Source organism: Panthera onca, chromosome B1 (genome assembly GCF_046562875.1).
Source record: "Panthera onca isolate mPanOnc1 chromosome B1, mPanOnc1 haplotype 2, whole genome shotgun sequence".
In the NCBI taxonomy this organism is placed as follows: domain Eukaryota; kingdom Metazoa; phylum Chordata; class Mammalia; order Carnivora; family Felidae; genus Panthera; species Panthera onca.
Genome location: NC_138342.1, coordinates 189,202,304 through 189,219,377, shown reverse-complemented (window position 1 = coordinate 189,219,377; position 17,074 = coordinate 189,202,304). Strand labels below are relative to the sequence as shown.

The 17,074-nt window shown below is 46.5% G+C and overlaps 2 protein-coding genes across 9 annotated transcripts in view; one reads left to right on the top strand and one right to left on the bottom strand.

The window, feature by feature from the left end:
• Nucleotides 1-220: 220 nt before the first annotated feature.
• Nucleotides 221-17,074, bottom strand: part of ACSL1 (acyl-CoA synthetase long chain family member 1) — a 71,942-nt gene continuing 55,088 nt past the window's right edge. For 5 of the 8 annotated variants that reach the window (XM_060652897.3, XM_060652901.3, XM_060652899.3 and 2 more), the window contains exons 11-21: nt 16,799-16,876; nt 14,761-14,895; nt 11,260-11,394; nt 10,235-10,330; nt 9,207-9,279; nt 7,352-7,440; nt 5,758-5,874; nt 4,015-4,158; nt 2,416-2,517; nt 2,238-2,309; nt 221-1,873 (exon numbers count right to left, since the gene is read on the bottom strand). In XM_060652897.3, the coding sequence (XP_060508880.1) occupies nt 1,733-1,873; nt 2,238-2,309; nt 2,416-2,517; nt 4,015-4,158; nt 5,758-5,874; nt 7,352-7,440; nt 9,207-9,279; nt 10,235-10,330; nt 11,260-11,394; nt 14,761-14,895; nt 16,799-16,876 (1,182 nt within the window). In that variant the 3' untranslated portion in view covers nt 221-1,732. Of the gene's footprint in view, nt 1,874-2,237; nt 2,310-2,415; nt 2,518-4,014; nt 4,159-5,757; nt 5,875-7,351; nt 7,441-9,206; nt 9,280-10,234; nt 10,331-11,259; nt 11,395-14,760; nt 14,896-16,646; nt 16,725-16,798; nt 16,877-17,074 lie in introns of all 8 variants that reach the window. The other 3 variants (XR_013554992.2, XM_060652898.3, XM_060652904.3) reach the window with 3 other exon arrangements.
• On the top strand, nt 12,110-13,457 carry LOC144615940 (heterogeneous nuclear ribonucleoprotein A1). Its single transcript, XM_078444607.2, is given in 2 exon segments — nt 12,110-12,335; nt 12,338-13,457. Coding segments are annotated over 2 exon segments (960 nt in total). The 5' UTR covers nt 12,110-12,190; the 3' UTR covers nt 13,153-13,457.

Genomic DNA, 17,074 nt, shown 5'->3' with positions numbered 1-17,074 from the left:
CATTTCCAAGAATATCTGTATTGCTCACACCATGGTTTTCTTCACCACCCAACAGGGCTGTCGCCAGAGAGCCCAGCCAGGGGCCCCGGTTGGCCCCTGTAAGTGTTGGCGAAGACACGGGAGGGCGGGGCTGAGGCCAAGGGCCCTTCTGGCTCCCTTGTGCACATCCAAGGCTATCCCGAATATTACCCCTGACACGAAAAGAGAGGCTTTCACCCACTTGAAATGCAGAAATATTTATTTTGGTTTCCTTCATTGTTTTTGGAAATTCTGTTTTGGTTTATAAAACATAGAAATAGCCAACACTTAAAGCAAACATTCAAAACCCCAAGGTGACAAATTATTGACTTTGTGTGCAATTAAGAATACACGTACGAAGTTAGGCTACCAAATAGTGTTACTACAATGACAATTCTTTAGTGCAAACCCTGTTGTGCTTGTATAATACACGGACGCTCACAAATCCCAAACCAACTGCTTTCGGTATCGAAATGACAACTTGATTCAGTCACACGTGGCAAAGACTTGCAGTAAAGTGAAATGCAGCTAATTTCCCAAATTAACTTAGAAAAAAAAAAAAAATCCCTTGAGAAGTTAATCCCAGGAAATGAATTTTCCAGATTTCTACATCCTAGAATTTTGGCTTGGCAAATACATTTCATAAAAATCAGGTAGCATTGTAAGAGTGTTTATTACTGTCCATTTCAATAAGTACCCAAGTAGATCTATTCCCTTAATATTTTGAAAGACATGCCTTGCCTGAGAGTTTACTGGGGGCCGGGGGAGCCCGTTAATCACAACGTAATCTTCTGATGTGAAAACCACATTAAAACTCCATCGGCCATCACAAATAGTGACTGGTTCGGTGAAGATAAAGTCAACAGTTACACAGGCGTCACAGTTGAGCATGGTTGTCCCAGGTGATTTTATTTCCTTCTTGAAATGCTTCTCTTCACTGCAGAGTCTAAGGCAGATTTTTTAATAACCCCTGGGAAGGGATGGAGGGAGGGAAGCGGGCGTAGAGAAGAGGGTCTGAGCGCATTCTGCCCCATGGATGCCAGAATCCATTCATTCGCTCAGGTGAGCAGCCATTCATCGGAGACTCCGTAATCTGTGCTGTTTTCAGTGGAGTCTGTTCTGTCCTTCTCTGGGAAACTTCTGCTCCTACAGGACAACGGGGACAGCGGGGAAGCGTGCGCGCTCCATACCCCGGGATCAGAGGGGTCGTCAGAGTGCGTGTGAGGTGGTGAAGGGAAGGAGGCAGGGATTAAAAAAGAATCTCTGGTCCACTTGTGATGTTCTCCAGCTGGGACAGTTCTTGTTTTTAAGGGACAGGTTCCCTCCAGGGCACTGTACTCGAGAGCAGCAGACAAATGCAGAATTTGCAGCAAAATCCTAATCCCTTGGTTAGAAAAACAGGGAGACAGGAGTTTTCACCCGCCTTTTTTTTTTTTTTTTTAAACTGAGGAAGTCATAAATAACTTAGCACATTTATAGTTCCCCCTTTACAATTTTAAGGCTCATTTTGGAAATTGTGTATCACCATAAGCATGGTCTGCAACACGAGGGGACTGTAAGGCAGTGTTCCACGTCCTCTAATATTCCTATGACAAGAACCCCGAATGCACAAGTCAAACACGGACGCTCCCTTTCCTACGCGTGCTCTAGTCAAAATTACCAACGTGAAGGCCATCAGTAGGAGACGTTGGAGGTGTGTGGTTTCTTTCTCACGTTAAACTTTGATGGTGGAATAAAGTTCATCTATCTGTGACCTGAAATAGTTCCGAAGCTCTGGCCGTTTAGCCTTCATTGTTGGGGTCAGGAGGCCATTGTCGACAGAAAATAATTCAGGGTGGAGAGTAATGCCTTTGACCTGCAAATAAATGAGGTGATTGAAGCAAAAACGAGGGCAGACACAGCTTGAATCTAAAAAGCCCGTAGACCTGAAGGGACGGAGGCCCTGTGGCCAGTCCAGTCCCTCCGACTCAGGCCAGCCGGCTCTGTCCACACGGCATAGGGGCTATGCCCACGACAGAATCCGGGCCTGGATCCCCACCTCCAGGAAAGGAGAATGCCTACTCCTTGGTTACAGAAACCCCCTCCCGCTGCCGAGCCGCTCCATCATTCATTCCCCGTGGGTTTCTTTAGGTCACCTCGTGCTCCACACCTACTCACACGAAATCCTCAAGTCGGAAACCTGTTTTGCAGGGGTTCGTGCGCAGTGATGAAAGTCTTACCTGTTCAAATGGTTTCAGGCCAGAGTCCTTCCCGAGCCTCACCATGTCTTCTAGGATGGCTCTTCTGACATCCTAATAAGGCAAGAAAACAACACGCTTGCTGTGCTGGAGGTCCCTGGAGGCAGGCCCGGCGCCAGGCGAAGGTCCGGGAGGTGGACCACATGCTTCGGAGCCTTACCTTGTTCCTGCAGAGTTCCTCAAAGGAGCCTGCAAATCCTCTCTTTTGGGCCCAGGGACATAACGTCTCAACATCCGGTACCACGATTGCGATGAGAAATGCCTTTAACACAGACAAGTGGGTTAGGACACGGCTTGATGCAGATACTCTGAGATAGTGCTTCTTTGTCATCTTGTACCACGGACCCCGGGAGGATCTGACAGAGGTCACGGACGCTCTCTTCAGAACATATTACCAGCCCCAGGGGTCGATGGAGCCCAGGTTAAGAACTCCCAGCTGTAAACTACACCCAGCATCAGGAATTTTGCGATTAAATGTTTTAAAAGGGCCACTGGGCATCAAAATCTGACAAAACCCTAATTTGTATTTACTTTTGCATATTATATATATACAGATTTTAATAAAACTGCATCAAATAAGCAAGTGGGGCAATATATATCATCAAATAACTGCTCTAAAAAAGAGAGAAAATTTATACAGATTCATTTTCTTTACATCTTTCCAATTCTGTCTCCCTCTCTCTTCCCCCCCCCCCCATTTGCACTCTGTCTCTCTCTCTGTCAAAAATAAACAAAACATTAAAAAAAAGGGGGGCGGGGCGCCTGGGTGGCACAGTCAGTTAAGCAGCCAACTGCAGGTCAGGTCACGATCTTGCGGTTCATGGGTTCGAGCCCTGCGTTTGGCTCTGGGCTGACAGCTCGGAGCCTGGAGCCTGCTTCCGATTCTGCGTCTCCCTCTCTCTGTCTCTCCCCCACTTGTGCTCTCTCTCTCTCAAACATAAAACATTAAAAAAATTTTTTTTTAAATCTCTAACGCCTTTTTCTTTTTTACAATTTAGTAACAATAAAACTAAATAAAAATCAAACGCATGGTAAGGTACCAGGTCAAAAAAAAACCAGTACACACTCAAAGAAAAATAGGTGTATTCCTTACAAGATAAGAAAATATTCTTTCAAAAGTATTTAAAAGTCTCAAGATTTGAAAAAAAGATGAACTTTCAGGAAACCAGACCCCTTTCTCTTCCTTGCCATCGTCCGCCCCACATTTTGCAAAGAGACGTGCCCCTACAGCGTTGACCTTGGTTTTCAACTTTATGTATATATACCGGTTCAGAACCACCACTGCTCAAAAACAGTTCAGGAGGCACAGCATAGCTATGATGCGTTTAACATGTTCGAAAATTCTAAACTTTCTCATAATCAACATATCAATATTTCCTTTCATAATTAAATTCGAAGCGTATTGTACCCTCTCCCTCATATCTTTTTTTTTTTAATATGAAATTTATTGTCAAATTGGTTTCCATACAACACCCAGTGCTCCTCCCAACAGGTGCCCTCCTCACTCCCTAACATCTTTATCCAACTCCCCTTGGCACACCAGGCCACTCGAGCCAGGTAAAATAAAAATATGCAATTTAAAGAGAAAAACTCTTCTGGATAAGAAATGCCAGGCAGCAAAACCCAGTAGTACTCTGGCACGTCGCACATGAAAGTCAATTCAATACCCATCGCCAACTCCCCGTGGCACCGAAAAGCTCCGGAGCACGAGGCCTGGCCGTGCCCCCGTGACACGGCTCCCAGGGCAGAGGGCCCGTACCTGCAAGCTCTCTCCGTACACAAACACCTGAGCGACAGGTTCGCTTCGCACGTAGATGTTCTCAATCTTCTCCGGTGCTATGTACTCTCCTTGCGCCAGTTTAAATATGTGCTTTTTCCTGTCGATAATCTTCAAGGTACCATTCTGTTTATTAGAGGGGAGGGAGGGGCTGGCAGTGGGTCCGTGGCTGGTGCCCCCTGCCCCTGCCCTCCCCGTGTCAGTCACACACAGTTCAGGGCACTTTGCACAGGGCATCATTTAATCCTGGTAACATGGCACAGAGGTGGGCTATCAGCCCATCTGAGAGACAAACTCAGGCTTGGAGAGACTAAGTGACTTGCCCAAGGCCAGTGAGTCAAGTAGAAAGAGAGAGAGAACAAGAGAGAGAGAGAGAGAGAGAGAGAGAGAGAGAGAGAGAGAAGGGACCCCAGAGCTCATGCTTTCACTTCGTCCCTAGTAGCTTGCTACCTATCTGGCTCCCTAAGAATGAGTCCTGCTCCTTGAGAGTACAGACAGGGACGTATCCTCCCAGAGCACTCTGTCTGCACAGAGTGAGGGCTCAGTGGATGTTTGCTATAGAGAGGCCTAACGCCTGCTTCCTTTGTCATTGTTTTGGGGCGGGCGGGGGAGGGGACTGCTCCTGGCCCCCGGGGCAGCGTCGGTCAGCTGCCCACACAATAACCGTGGGGAGGCTACAATCTCTGCGCTAGACTGGCCAGATGCCAGGAGTGCCCGCTTCTGGTAACCCAAACCTCACCCCATTCAACCCATCCCCATCCAAGGGTCATTCTTATGCTTCCAAAAGTCAGCTGTTGGGGAGTTTCTGTGGTTCTCTCATTCCACGTTGGTTCTGCGCCATTTTCACAAGGAGTAGACTGAGGTCCAGAGAGATTATGAAATGTGTTCATTAGCGCCAGAGCCAGAATTAGAACTGACACGTAATCCCTCTTGAACTTGGAAAGAGGGACTTAATTTATTTCTGAATAACTGGGGTATGCTGAAGTCTGAATTAATTGGCTCGGCGGGATGAGGGGCGGATTTTCCACTTCACTAAAAATTTCGGGGAGTATTGTGCACCTTAACTCTATAAGAATCGACCAATACACAATAATGAAAATTATATTAGCCATTCCAGTGCTTGTAATTAAACATGGTAACCACTTAGAAAAAGCAGTGGTTGGTACCACAGCAAGCAAAATTGGCCCAACCTGTGGATGTGGCTTCTTGTACATGACTCTCCCTCTTATGGTGGACTCTGGAATTTCTCTACATAAATTTAAGACTAAATCCAAAGGAGCTGGCCTAATCCGTGGAACACTTCTCCTATTTGTAATGAGATGGCAGATCTAACAAACGCATATATTCACAAATTCTTGCCCACCACACCTTCCTGGAGGCCTACCACAGTGCTCCCCACACCTTGTTAAACCAAGGCCTTAACATCGAGGTCCAGCCCGGATATATAAAAGGCCGTACGGAGTCTCTCTGGATTTCAAATGGGAAGCAGCCACCAGAATTGATGTCAAGCATCAAAAACAAACCTATTTGTTATAGTTAAGATGAAAATCCCACCCGGGCACGCTCAGAGCGTAAGCGTGTTCCCTTCAGGAAATGGAAGAGCCTACACCATACCCCCTTGGCAGGAAAAGAGAAAAATGAGGCCGCCCCCTGCAACCCATGGGACATTTTCTTCCCTATGGCAGAAAACAACAGTCTCTGGGGACAGGGGAGGGGAGAGCTTACTGGTAACCACTTTCCAATGTCCCCTGTGTGTAACCAGCCATCTTTATCCAGAACTTCCGCCGTTTTTGCCGGGTCCTTCAAGTAGCCTTTGAAGACATTTGGCCCTTTCACACACACCTGAAGAGGAAAAGCATGGAGGGGGGTGAGGAGAAAGTAGAGGAAGGGGGTGAAAAGGTACAAACTTCTAGTCAGAAGAGAAGTACCAGGGACAGAATGTGCGGTGTGGTGACTACAATTGACACTATTATGGGATATATTTACATGTTAAGAGATGAGGGGGCACCTGGGTGGCTCAGTTGGTTAAGCATCTGACTCAGGATTTTGACTCAGGTCATGACCTCATGGTTCATGAGTTTGAGCCCCATGTCAGGCTCCACGCTGGGCTTTTTCTCTCTCTCTCTCCCTGCCCCTCCCCTGCTCTCTCTCGAAAAAGAAGTAAACTTTAAAAAAAAGTTAAAAAAAATGAGATCCTAAGAGTTCTCATCACAAGGAAAGAATTTTCTTTTTTTCTTATATCTGTGTGAGATGACGGATATTAATGAAACTTATTGTGGGTAATTCACTTCACAATATATGTATGTCAAATCATCATGCTGTTTAGCTTTTGTTTTTAATGTTTATTCATTTTGGAGAGAAAGAGACAGAGCGTGGGTGAGGAAGGGGCAGAGAGAGGGAGATACAGAATCTGAAGCAGGCTCCAGGGTCTGAGCTATCAGCAGAGAGCCCAACACGGGGCTCGAACCCACAAACCCTCACAAACCGTAAGATCATGACTTGAGCTGAAGTCAGACACTTAAACTGACCGAGGCACCCAGGGGCTCGAACCCATGAACGCTCACAAACCGTGAGATCATGACCCGGGCTGACGTCAGATGCTTAATCGACTGAGCCACCCAGATGCCCCAATCACTGTGCCATTTAAACATACAGCACATACAGTGTTGTAGGTCGATTACATCTTGACAGAAGTGTGGGGGGAAAAGATAATCTGTTAACAGCATTTACTGGGGGCTGTCCAGAGAAAGCTGGGGTGCATGTGTGTGTGTGTGTGTGTGCACGTGTCTCCACCTTTAGCCAGAAGCCCTGAATTCTATAATCCAGGAGTTACCAAAGCCACGCTGGGATCTTGGGGGTACCTCCAATGCTCCTGTTTCCTTGTCTTAACGACCTCAGCTGCAGTCAGGTTGTAGGGCTAATGCTTGCCTGAGGTTCCTGCTCACAGCTGCTGGAAAGCCCCAAGGGGGATGAAATCACTTTGAAGTCATTAGGCTTTCCTTCCGCTAGCCAGTAGCTCGCTAACAGGTATCCAGGGCAATTAGCCCACCAGAGCTGTGCTCTAGACCCTGCAGCACTGGAGCCTTTGCTCTGAAGCCCAAGTCCCTCTGCTGTCTGATAGACGAGATGTTAGTGGTACCCCTCCCGCATTAGGAACCTTCAGAAAGAAGCCTGTTGGATCCCGGAGCACCAATGACATCAAGCTCAATGCCTTTACACGACGGTGCCGAGGTCACGGCAGTGCAGGGGTCACGGCCGGCCGTCAGAGGAATGGCGAGGAGGGTGAACGACGAGGGGCGGGGGAGGGGGGTTCACTTACCTCGCCCTCGCCCTTGGCTGCCAGGTAGTTCATTTCTTCTACATCAACAAGTTTTATTAAATTACAAGGCATTGGGGCACCAACGTGGCCTGCATGTTCAATAAAAGAATGATCATTCCCAGGAGGACTACTAATACCCTGAAGCCGAATTGCTTTTATAGCAAACAAGCCTGCTCCTGCTCATAATAACAACAGCTGGTGTAAACTCCTGTTTTCTCCCATTATATCCTGTCCCTCCCCCCCCCCCCCCCCCCACCCTCCGCAGGAAGTGAACATAGAGTGTTTATTCTTCAAAGAGAGACAAATATTCAAAAGTCTTTTAGGGACCTCTCCCAAGTTTGGTGCTCCAAATTATTTTTCAGAGTAGAAATAATTTGGCTGCTGGTTTTAAGGGTTTCCTACAAACACCCGGAAGCAAGCTTTCTAAAACTTCAACTAGGCTCCCAGGATCCGATGGCCTCTGCTTATCACCTGCCGCCTCTCTCTCAACAGACTTAACATCCCTGCTTTCTGTAAGAAAACGACACAGGGGTGCCTGATGGGCTCAGTTGGTTAAACGTCTGACTTCAGCCCAGGTCATAATCTCACGGTTTGTGAGTTCAAGCCCTGTATCAGGCTCTGTGCTCTCAGTACAGAGTCTGCTTTGGATCCCCTGTCTCCCTCTTTCTCTCCCACTCACGCTCTCTCTCAAAAGTAAATAAACATTTACTAAAAAAAAAAAAAAAAAAAAAAGAAAGAATATGCGCAGCTTTGCCAAACCTGGTTTATTCTCTCCCACGCCCCCTGGCTCTGACCAAGACCATCTTTACTTCCTTACATACGGGAGAACTTGTTTTAGATTTAAGTTTATTAAGATAGGATGGTGCTTATTTTCACAGCTAACTCAACTCTCCTGCCCAAAGTGGTTCAGACTGGGGCTGTCTTTTCCCAAACAAACAAACAAACAAACAAACAAATAACAGAAATGAGATAGGTTCTAAGAGCATCACAAAGAATTCCTCCTATGTTTTAATAATTTTTGCATAAGTTAAGCCATGAAAAAGGGTCACAGACAGTTGGTGGCAGTCCCAGCAGAATTGTGCTACTAGGGTCCAAGACACTAGAATCCGTGTTACTGGATCGCGCTCGTATTTCTAACACGCCAAATAAATCAGCGGGGTCTGCAGAGTGGAGAACTCTGTACTACCTGTGTGCTACAGAGGAGAGCACAGAAACTTTGCAGTCAGACCTGGGCTGGAATCCTGGCTGCAAAGCCTACTGCTGTGCAAATTCTTATACATTATTTACATGCTTTTTAATCAACAATCACTTCCTCTCCGGGGTCACAGGGCCTACTTCACAGGGATGCGATGAAGTGCACATGACGTACATCTCAAGCACCTAACACACAACCTCATCCATGACAGCTGCTCCATCGATGATTTCCGTATTTGCCTCAACTTGTGCCTTTTTGGAGAAAGGACTTGTTTCTTTTGCTCTGCGGTCTCGTCACCTAGCATAGCACCCAGTGTAAATTCAATTCAAATTTACCAGCAAATAATTAGACCCCAATCAATTCCTTGTAGGCTCTGTTGGGCCCAACATTCTGAACCTGGTAAAAAGGGCATCATGTCTCAGCTGTCAGCCTCAGAATCTAGGTACATTGCCCCCTGTGTTACAGCTGGGTCCTCAAAGCACATCCTGCTCTGCCACAGCGGCTGTTTTCCACCAGGCGCCCTGATTTATGAGGCTGCCCCAAGGCCTAATCACTCGAGACACAGAACTTAAGTTGGTTAATGAACCAATGATGAACCCAATTCCAGTAATTCTGGTTGGAATAACAGGCTTCCAATAAGCAGTGGCCCGCTGTGCGTACCTGCTGTCCAGTCTCCAGGCATGGTCAGGCAGCACCCGGCAGTGCATTCGGTCTGTCCGTAGCCTTCGTAAAACTGGACCAGCAAGAGATGAAACGTTATTAAAGGAAACAGTCACACCCATGCTGCAAGTGCACAAACCATTAAGTTCTTGTAACTCCTGAGCAACGGCTGACCATGACCATAGTGAAATCTCTTTTTAAATGTTGTACAAGTAAAACCTTGGATGGCAAGTAACTTGTTCCGCGAGTGTTCCACAAGACGAGCAAACATTTCTAATGAATTTTAACTTGATAAACGAGCGATGTCTTGCAATAGGAGCAGTATGTGAGGCCGAACGTCACATGATCACAGCTGAGCCAATGGTTCTGGAGATTTGCTTTGACATAGGAGTGCTTTGGATTACAAGCATGTTTCCGGAACGAATTATGCCTGCAAACCAAGGTTTTACGGATATGGTAAATTTGTAGGCTACTGCTACGGCTTTGTTATGGCACCCAAACATCTTCACCCCCAACACAAAACACCAGCCTCTGTCCATGGTCATCTTCTTCTACTTAACCTCCTGCAGACAGGCTAGGGGGACACTGACGTGGCCCGACAGGTCACACTGCACACCACCCACTCGGGAATGTCCTGGCTCTGTGAGCTCTCGGCTCTGCCCCACGCATGTCTTATATGTCACCCAGTCTCTCCTGCCTCCCCCGACCCCTTTAAGGCAGGTTTTTCTCCATGGTTTGCAAGTGGGGCTTATCGCTTGCGACCCATTTCTATACCTCAGGCCTGGTTAAAGGCGAGTCTCCTGGACTGTGCTTGACCCTAGAGAAAATCACACAGTCCGTGGTGGCCACAGACGCATCTTCTCGCGCCTCGTGTTAAAGACATACACGCTCCTTTCTCCGAGCAACCCACGCATGACACGATCTTCCCAGCCAAAATAAGACACCGAACTATAAGGATGACTTTTGGAAAGGAGATTCCTGGGCTTGGAAAAGGCGGAGACAACCGGCTGCAGTGACGCCCATCTCACCTGACAGCCGAGCGCTGCTCTCAGAAACGTCAGCACGGTGGCGGACACGGGCGCGGCTCCTGTGACCATCAGCCTGACCTTTCCTCCCAGGCTCGACTTACAAGGCAAGGAGAGAGGAGACAGTGAGGGTCAAATGGCTGCACGTTGGTGGGCTTCTCCAAGACACCTTTTGGGAACCCAGTACCCCCAATCCACCACTCCTTCTCCGCAGCCACACAGAGCTCACCCACGCACACACAATTCACAGGCGTTCAAAGGAGGAATGCCTGGCTGGAGCTGAAGCGACACCCTTCACTCTCAATGGGTCTGAAGAATAACCCAACACCACTACTTGTGGGTATTGTTTTGTTTTTTTTTTTTTACTTGCAATTAAAAAATATTATTTTTTCAATGTTTATTTATTTTTGAGAGAGACAGAGACAGAGCTTGAGCAGGGGGGCGGTGGGGGGGGGGGGGGGGGAGACAGAGGGAGACACAGAGTCCTTAGCAGGCTCCAGGCTCTGAGCTGTCAGCACAGAGCCCAACACGGGGCTCGAACTCACGGACCGTGAGATCGTGACATGAGCCGAAGTCGGATGCCCAACTGACCGAGCCACCCAGGTGCCCCTACTTGCATGTATTTTTAAGGAATTAGCACAAGAGTGTGGTGGACTGGGGGCAAACGCCACATTTTTTGGCATTTGTTTGGACATAATATCGTTATTCCACATTCTTTATCACTTGTACCTAAAAAATGACATTGAAAGTAACATACCTGTTTCAGAAAGCAAAGCAAAATAAACAATTAGAAAAGCTCTAATACCCTGATTCCTTTCCTTCCCTGCCATCTCACCACGTTGCTCAGGTTTATACTGGATACTGGGGTTTACTTAGTGGCTTGGTCCTTAATTTTTAGAAATGTGCCAGACTTAATAAAAACATGCCATTCTCTCTTACCTTCATACTTTGCTTTAAAAAAAGAGCCCTCATAGAAACTCTGAAGCCAAAGTTAGTTTACATGACAAACAACAGTTTTGATCTGTCACCTGTATCTTGTGGAAGATCAGTTTATCCCACAGGCTGTTGTTTCTAATGATGCCACTGCGAAGCTCTGATTCTTTTCTCTTGGAGGCAAAGTCCAGGAGCCATCGCTTCAGGGTGGTGTTTGCCTGCCCAAAAATCTGATGGGTCAAGAAAAGAGAAGGTTTTAAAATGACGAGGATGGCTAGAATCAGAAAGTCAGACAGCAACAGGTGTCGGCAAACGTGCGGAGAAACTGGAACCTCCCCCCCTACGTTGCTGGGGGTGGGGTGGGAAATGTCATACAGCTCGGTCACTTTGCAAAGTAGACTGGCAGTTCCTCAAATAGTTAAACACAGAGTTACCATGTGACCTGGCAATTCCGCTCCAATGTAAGTACCCAAGAGAAAAGAAGGCACGTGTCCATGCAGAAACTTGTACATGAATGTTCATAGCATCATTATGCATGATAGCCAAAGAGGGACGACAACCCAAGTGCCCACCCATGCATGAAAAGATAAATAAAATGTGTTATATCTGTTCAATTTAAGAAACACAATAGATGAACATAGGAGAAGGGAAGGAAGGAAAAATAAGATGAACACAGAGAGGGAGGCAAACCATAAGATACTCAAATACAGAGAACAGCCTGGGGGTTGCTGGCAGGGTGTTGGGTGGAGGCGGATGGGCTAGATGGGTGACGGGCAGTAAGGAGGGCACTTGTTGGGATGAGCACTGGGTATTATATGTAAGTGATGAATCACTGGGTTCTGCTCTTGAAACCAATATGACACTGAATGTTAATTAACTTTAATTTAAATAAATAAATTTAAAAAATAAAATGCCAAACCATTATAACAGGACTGATCTTGTTATGTCAAAAAAAATGTGTTATAGCTTTCTGCCCGTGGATGCCGCCGAGTAAGCATCGTGAAAGTCTCCCCTCCCACCGCCGTCATGTCTAAGTCAGAGTCTCCCAAAGAGCCTGAACAGCTGCGGAAGCTTTTCATTGGAGGTTTGAGCTTGGAAACAACCGATGAGAGTCTGAGGAGCCATTTTGAGCAACGGGGAACGCTTACGGACTGTGTGGTAATGAGAGGTCCAACACCAAGCGCTCCAGAGGCTTTGGGTTTGTCACCTATGCCACTGTGGAAGAGGTGGATGCAGCCACGAATGCAAGGCCACACAAGGTGGATGGAAGTGTTGTGGAACCAAAGAGGGCTGTCTCGAGAGAAGATTCTCAAAGACCTGGTGCCCACTTAACTGTGAAAAAGATTTTTGTCGGTGGCATTCAAGAAGACACTGAAGAACATCATCTAAGAGATTATTTTGAACAGTATGGGAAAATGGAAGTGACTGAAATCATGACCGACCGAGGCAGTGGCAAAAAGAGAGGCTTTGCTTTTGTGACCTTTGACGGCCCTGACTCTGTAGACAAGATTGTCATTCAAAAATACCATACTGTGAACGGCCACAACTGTGAAGTAAGGAAAGCTTTATCTAAGCAAGAGATGGCTAGTGCTTCTTCCAGCCAAAGAGGTCGAAGTGGTTCTGGGAACTTCGGTGGTGGTCGTGGAGGTGGTTTTGGTGGGAATGACAACTTTGGCCGCGGAGGAAACTTCAGTGGGCGAGGTGGCTTTGGCGGCAGTCGAGGTGGTGGTGGACATGGTGGCAGTGGGGATGGCTATAACGGATTTGGTAACGATGGAGGCAACTTTGGAGGTGGTGGAAGCTATAATGATTTTGGCAATTACAACAATCAATCTTCAAATTTTGGACCCACGAAAGGAGGACATTTTGGAGGCAGAAGCTCTGGCCCCTATGGTGGTGGAGGCCAATACTTTGCCAAACCACGAAACCAAGGTGGCTATGGCGGTTCCAGCAGCAGCAGCAGCTATGGCAGTGGCAGAAGGTTTTAATTACGGCCAGGAAACAAAGCTTAGCAGGAGAGGAGAGCCAGAGAAGTGACAGGGAAGCTACAGGTTACAACAGATTTGTGAACTCAGCCAAGCACAGTGGTGGCAGGGCCTAGCTGCTACAAAGAAGACATGTTTTAGACAATACTCATGTGTATGGGCAAAAAAACTCGAGGACTGTATTTGTGACTAATTGTATAACAGGTTATTTTAGTTTCTGTTCTGTGGAAAGTGTAAAGCATTCCAACAAAGGGTTTTAATGTAGATTTTTTTTTTTTTTTGCACCCATGCTGTTGATTGCTAAATGTAATAGTCTGATCATGACGCTGAATAAATGTGTCTTTAAAAACAAAAATGTGTTATAACCATACAGTGGAATATTACTTGACCATTTAAAGGGATGAAGTACGGACCCATGTTACAACATGGATGAACCTTGAAAATACGCTAAGTGAAAGAAGCCAGACACAAAAGAACAGGTATGTCATGATTCCATTCATATGAAAGTCCAGAACAGGGAAATCTATACATGCAAAAGGTAGATTCATTTTGCCTGGGGGTAGAAGGCGGTAGAGGATAGCTATAGGTCAGGTACAACGTTTCCTTTCAAGGTAGTAAAAATGGGTTCTGGTGATGGGTGCAGAGCTCTGTGAATGTCCTAAAAACCTTTGAATTTTACACTTAAATGGGTGAGTTAGGGCGCCTGGGTGGCGCAGTCGGTTAAGCGTCCGACTTCAGCCAGGTCACGATCTCGCGGTCCGTGAGTTCGAGCCCCGCGTCGGGCTCTGGGCCGATGGCTCGGAGCCTGGAGCCTGTTTCCGATTCTGTGTCTCCCTCTCTCTCTGCCCCTCCCCCGTTCATGCTCTGTCTCTCTCTGTCCCAAAAATAAATAAAAAACGTTGAAAAAAAAAAATAAAAAAAAAAAATGGGTGAATTATACGGACGGTAAATTATATCTCAATCAAGCTATTCTAAAAAGTTTCTTTAAAGAACCATTAAAAAAACCGAGCAGGTTCTCATAGATAACAGAAGCCCTGCTTTCCAATAAAGAGCATGAAAACTGCCCGGTCCAAATTCATCTTGAAGAATGCTCATGCCACAGGCTGGTCTGGCCCAGGATGTGTGGTCCGTGCCACAGTGACGCCCTACGGAGAGGCTGGCGTTCTCTCCATCCCTGGCTTGGCTCGGTCGTTTCTTTCTACGTGGCTAAGTAAGTCATGTTATGTGTGCGTGGACATTACAATTTATAGAGTCGTTTCACAGTTATTGTTCTCATGTGATGCGATTAGCGATTTTATGAGCTACACAGCATGGGGCGGAGGGAACAGTCCATGGTGCAGATGAGAGAACAGAGGCTCAAAAGAGTTTACTGTGCAAATAAGGTGACCTCCCACTTACACCTGTGTTGGGCCTTTCAGTTAACAAAGTCTGTTGGTCTGGTTTTTTTCTCAGAGTCCTTACCAACAGCTCTGTGAGGTAGATGATTTCTGGTTTTGCCGATGGGTAAACTGCGCTCTCCTGAGACCACGGGAACAGAAGGTGCCCGGCTGAGCCCGATTCAAACCCAAGTCTCGGACTCGAGGTCCCCCCTCTCGGCTGCTCAGAACTTACCCGGTCAAACATCCGGTTCAGCAGTCTGGGGACCACAGGGAAGATAGTGGGTTGAAGTGCCTTGAGGTCGTCCATAAGCAGCCTGATATCTCCTTGGAAAAATCCGATTCTAGCTCCATGACACAGCATTACACACTAGGGCAGGAAACGAAAACAACATCAGCATCGCAACAGGCGCTACACAACATACACACAGACACACAGGGCTTCAGCTCGAGCATTTTGGACCGGTTTCCAGAAAGCTTGAAGCTTCTACACGTAGGTATCTTTTCAAAAGGTGTTCGTACATTCCCCAGTCATTGCACAACATGGAAATGCGGTATTTCTCTTGATCATCCTGAAGATAAAGGAGCTGGTTAAGAACCAGGGGGTGGTGTTTTTAGGGACGATGATGGAGCTTCCGCTGTTTTAGGTTTATGATAAATGGGTGGTGAATGTCATGTGATCCAAGTGTTTTACTCTTCTAGAAACTTTAGGCCTAATTTATTCTCAAAACAAAAACCTAGCTATGTTGCAAACTTGGCTACTTGCCAAGCTTATTAAAGTCTCATTTTGAAAATCTGAATCTAACTAAAAATTTCTGAAAAGCCACTGGATATGTTGCCATTGAGATCCCGGGCCACCAAACACCAGAGTGGCCTGCTGTAGGATCCATTGTGTGGATGTGTTCCTGTCTGATGCAAATGGCACTGGCAAGCCATAAGTGCTTGACAGTCAGCCTGTTTTAAATTTCAAAAAGAAAGAGAGATTCAAAAGATGATGTCACGGAAGTACAAATGGTCTCAGGCCCGAAAGCAGAAACCACTGGAAAGGGACACCACAGTTCACAGTTGAAATTTTCAAGCGCAGGGGGCTTTTGTTCAGGTGTGCCCTGACCTCCCAGGCATCCTTCCAAAACTGCCATTAGTTATACATGGTCCATTATCAGCTCGCTTGAGATCACTCTGGAAACTCACAAGATCTCCTGAGGTGTGCAGTAGCAGAGGTAACAGATGGAAGATGGGATCTCGTGACCCTTGATCCTTTAGGGCTAAGAGTGCCCTTGAGGGCAGCAGCCAATCAGAGGGCCGCTAGCTCTGGATTAGTCACCTCTTTGTCACAGACACCTCGCACGGTGCCCGGCACACAGCTGCTGCTCAGTAAATATTTGTTAAATGAATGGATGGCACCCATTGTTTTTTTTCCTAGAAGTATACGATCCAAAATTGTCCAAGAGGAAAAGAGATGGTTCTCGGTCAGTTTTTAAACTAGTCACACAGTTGTGCACAGGGAGCCCGGGCAAAGGTCAGCTGTACATCACCCTGCTTTCCCAAGGGCACTGAGAATACTGGTGAAAAAAAGTGTGTCTTAAGCCTACTTGTGCGCTATTAACAAGCACCATCAAAAATAGAGACTTCTTACAGAGGCAGAAGCCTCTCAAGGCTTTGTAGGATGGCGTTCATAAAAATTCTACTTTTAAAGTTAAATTTCTGGAATCATGCCCACATGCATATTCTTTGAAAGTCTGAGCTTCTAATTTTAAGATGAATGATTAATAAAGTTCAGATATCGGGGTGCCGGGGTAGCTCAGTCAGTTAAGCATCCAACTTTGGCTCAAGTCATGATCCCACGGTTCATGAGTTCGAGCCCTGCGTCAGGCTCTGTGCTGACAGCTGGAGCCTGGAGACTGCTTCGGATTCTGTGTCTCCCTGTCTCTCTCTGCCCCTCCCCTGCTTGTTCTCTCTCTCTCTCTCTCTCAAAAATCAATAAACTTAAAAAAAAATAAAGTTCAAGTATCCGGACCCCCACTCCCAAATTTATACTCCTTAAAATAATCAGCACCATTTCTAAAACGGGGCTGAGCAAAGAATTAACTGTGGGGATGACAGTCTACACATGAGACTTACCTGCAGAAGCTGCTCATACATGTGTGCGAGTGGCAAAAACGAAATGTGTGTGTCACTGGCATTCAAGGCAAGTACCTTCTGTAAAACATGACAACTTAGCACAACAAAAACAAGCAAGCAAGCAAGCAAGCAAAGTAAAACAAGGGGCCTACCTCTACAACTCTTTCAAACATATGGGCGAGAGGCAAGAAAGAGATCAAAGTATCATCTGGGGAAGGATCAACCGTATTCTGCAAACAGATACCAGCAAGCAGAAAAGCATTAAGATTCCCAGAAATTCCCCATTTGTATTTCAGAGCACATAATACCTCAAAACCAAGGAGAAACAGCTTTTGCTTACATTCTTAAATTTTTTTTTTTTTTAACGTTTATTTATTTTTGAGACAGAGAGAGACAGAGCATGAACGGGGGAGGGTCAGAGAGAGGGA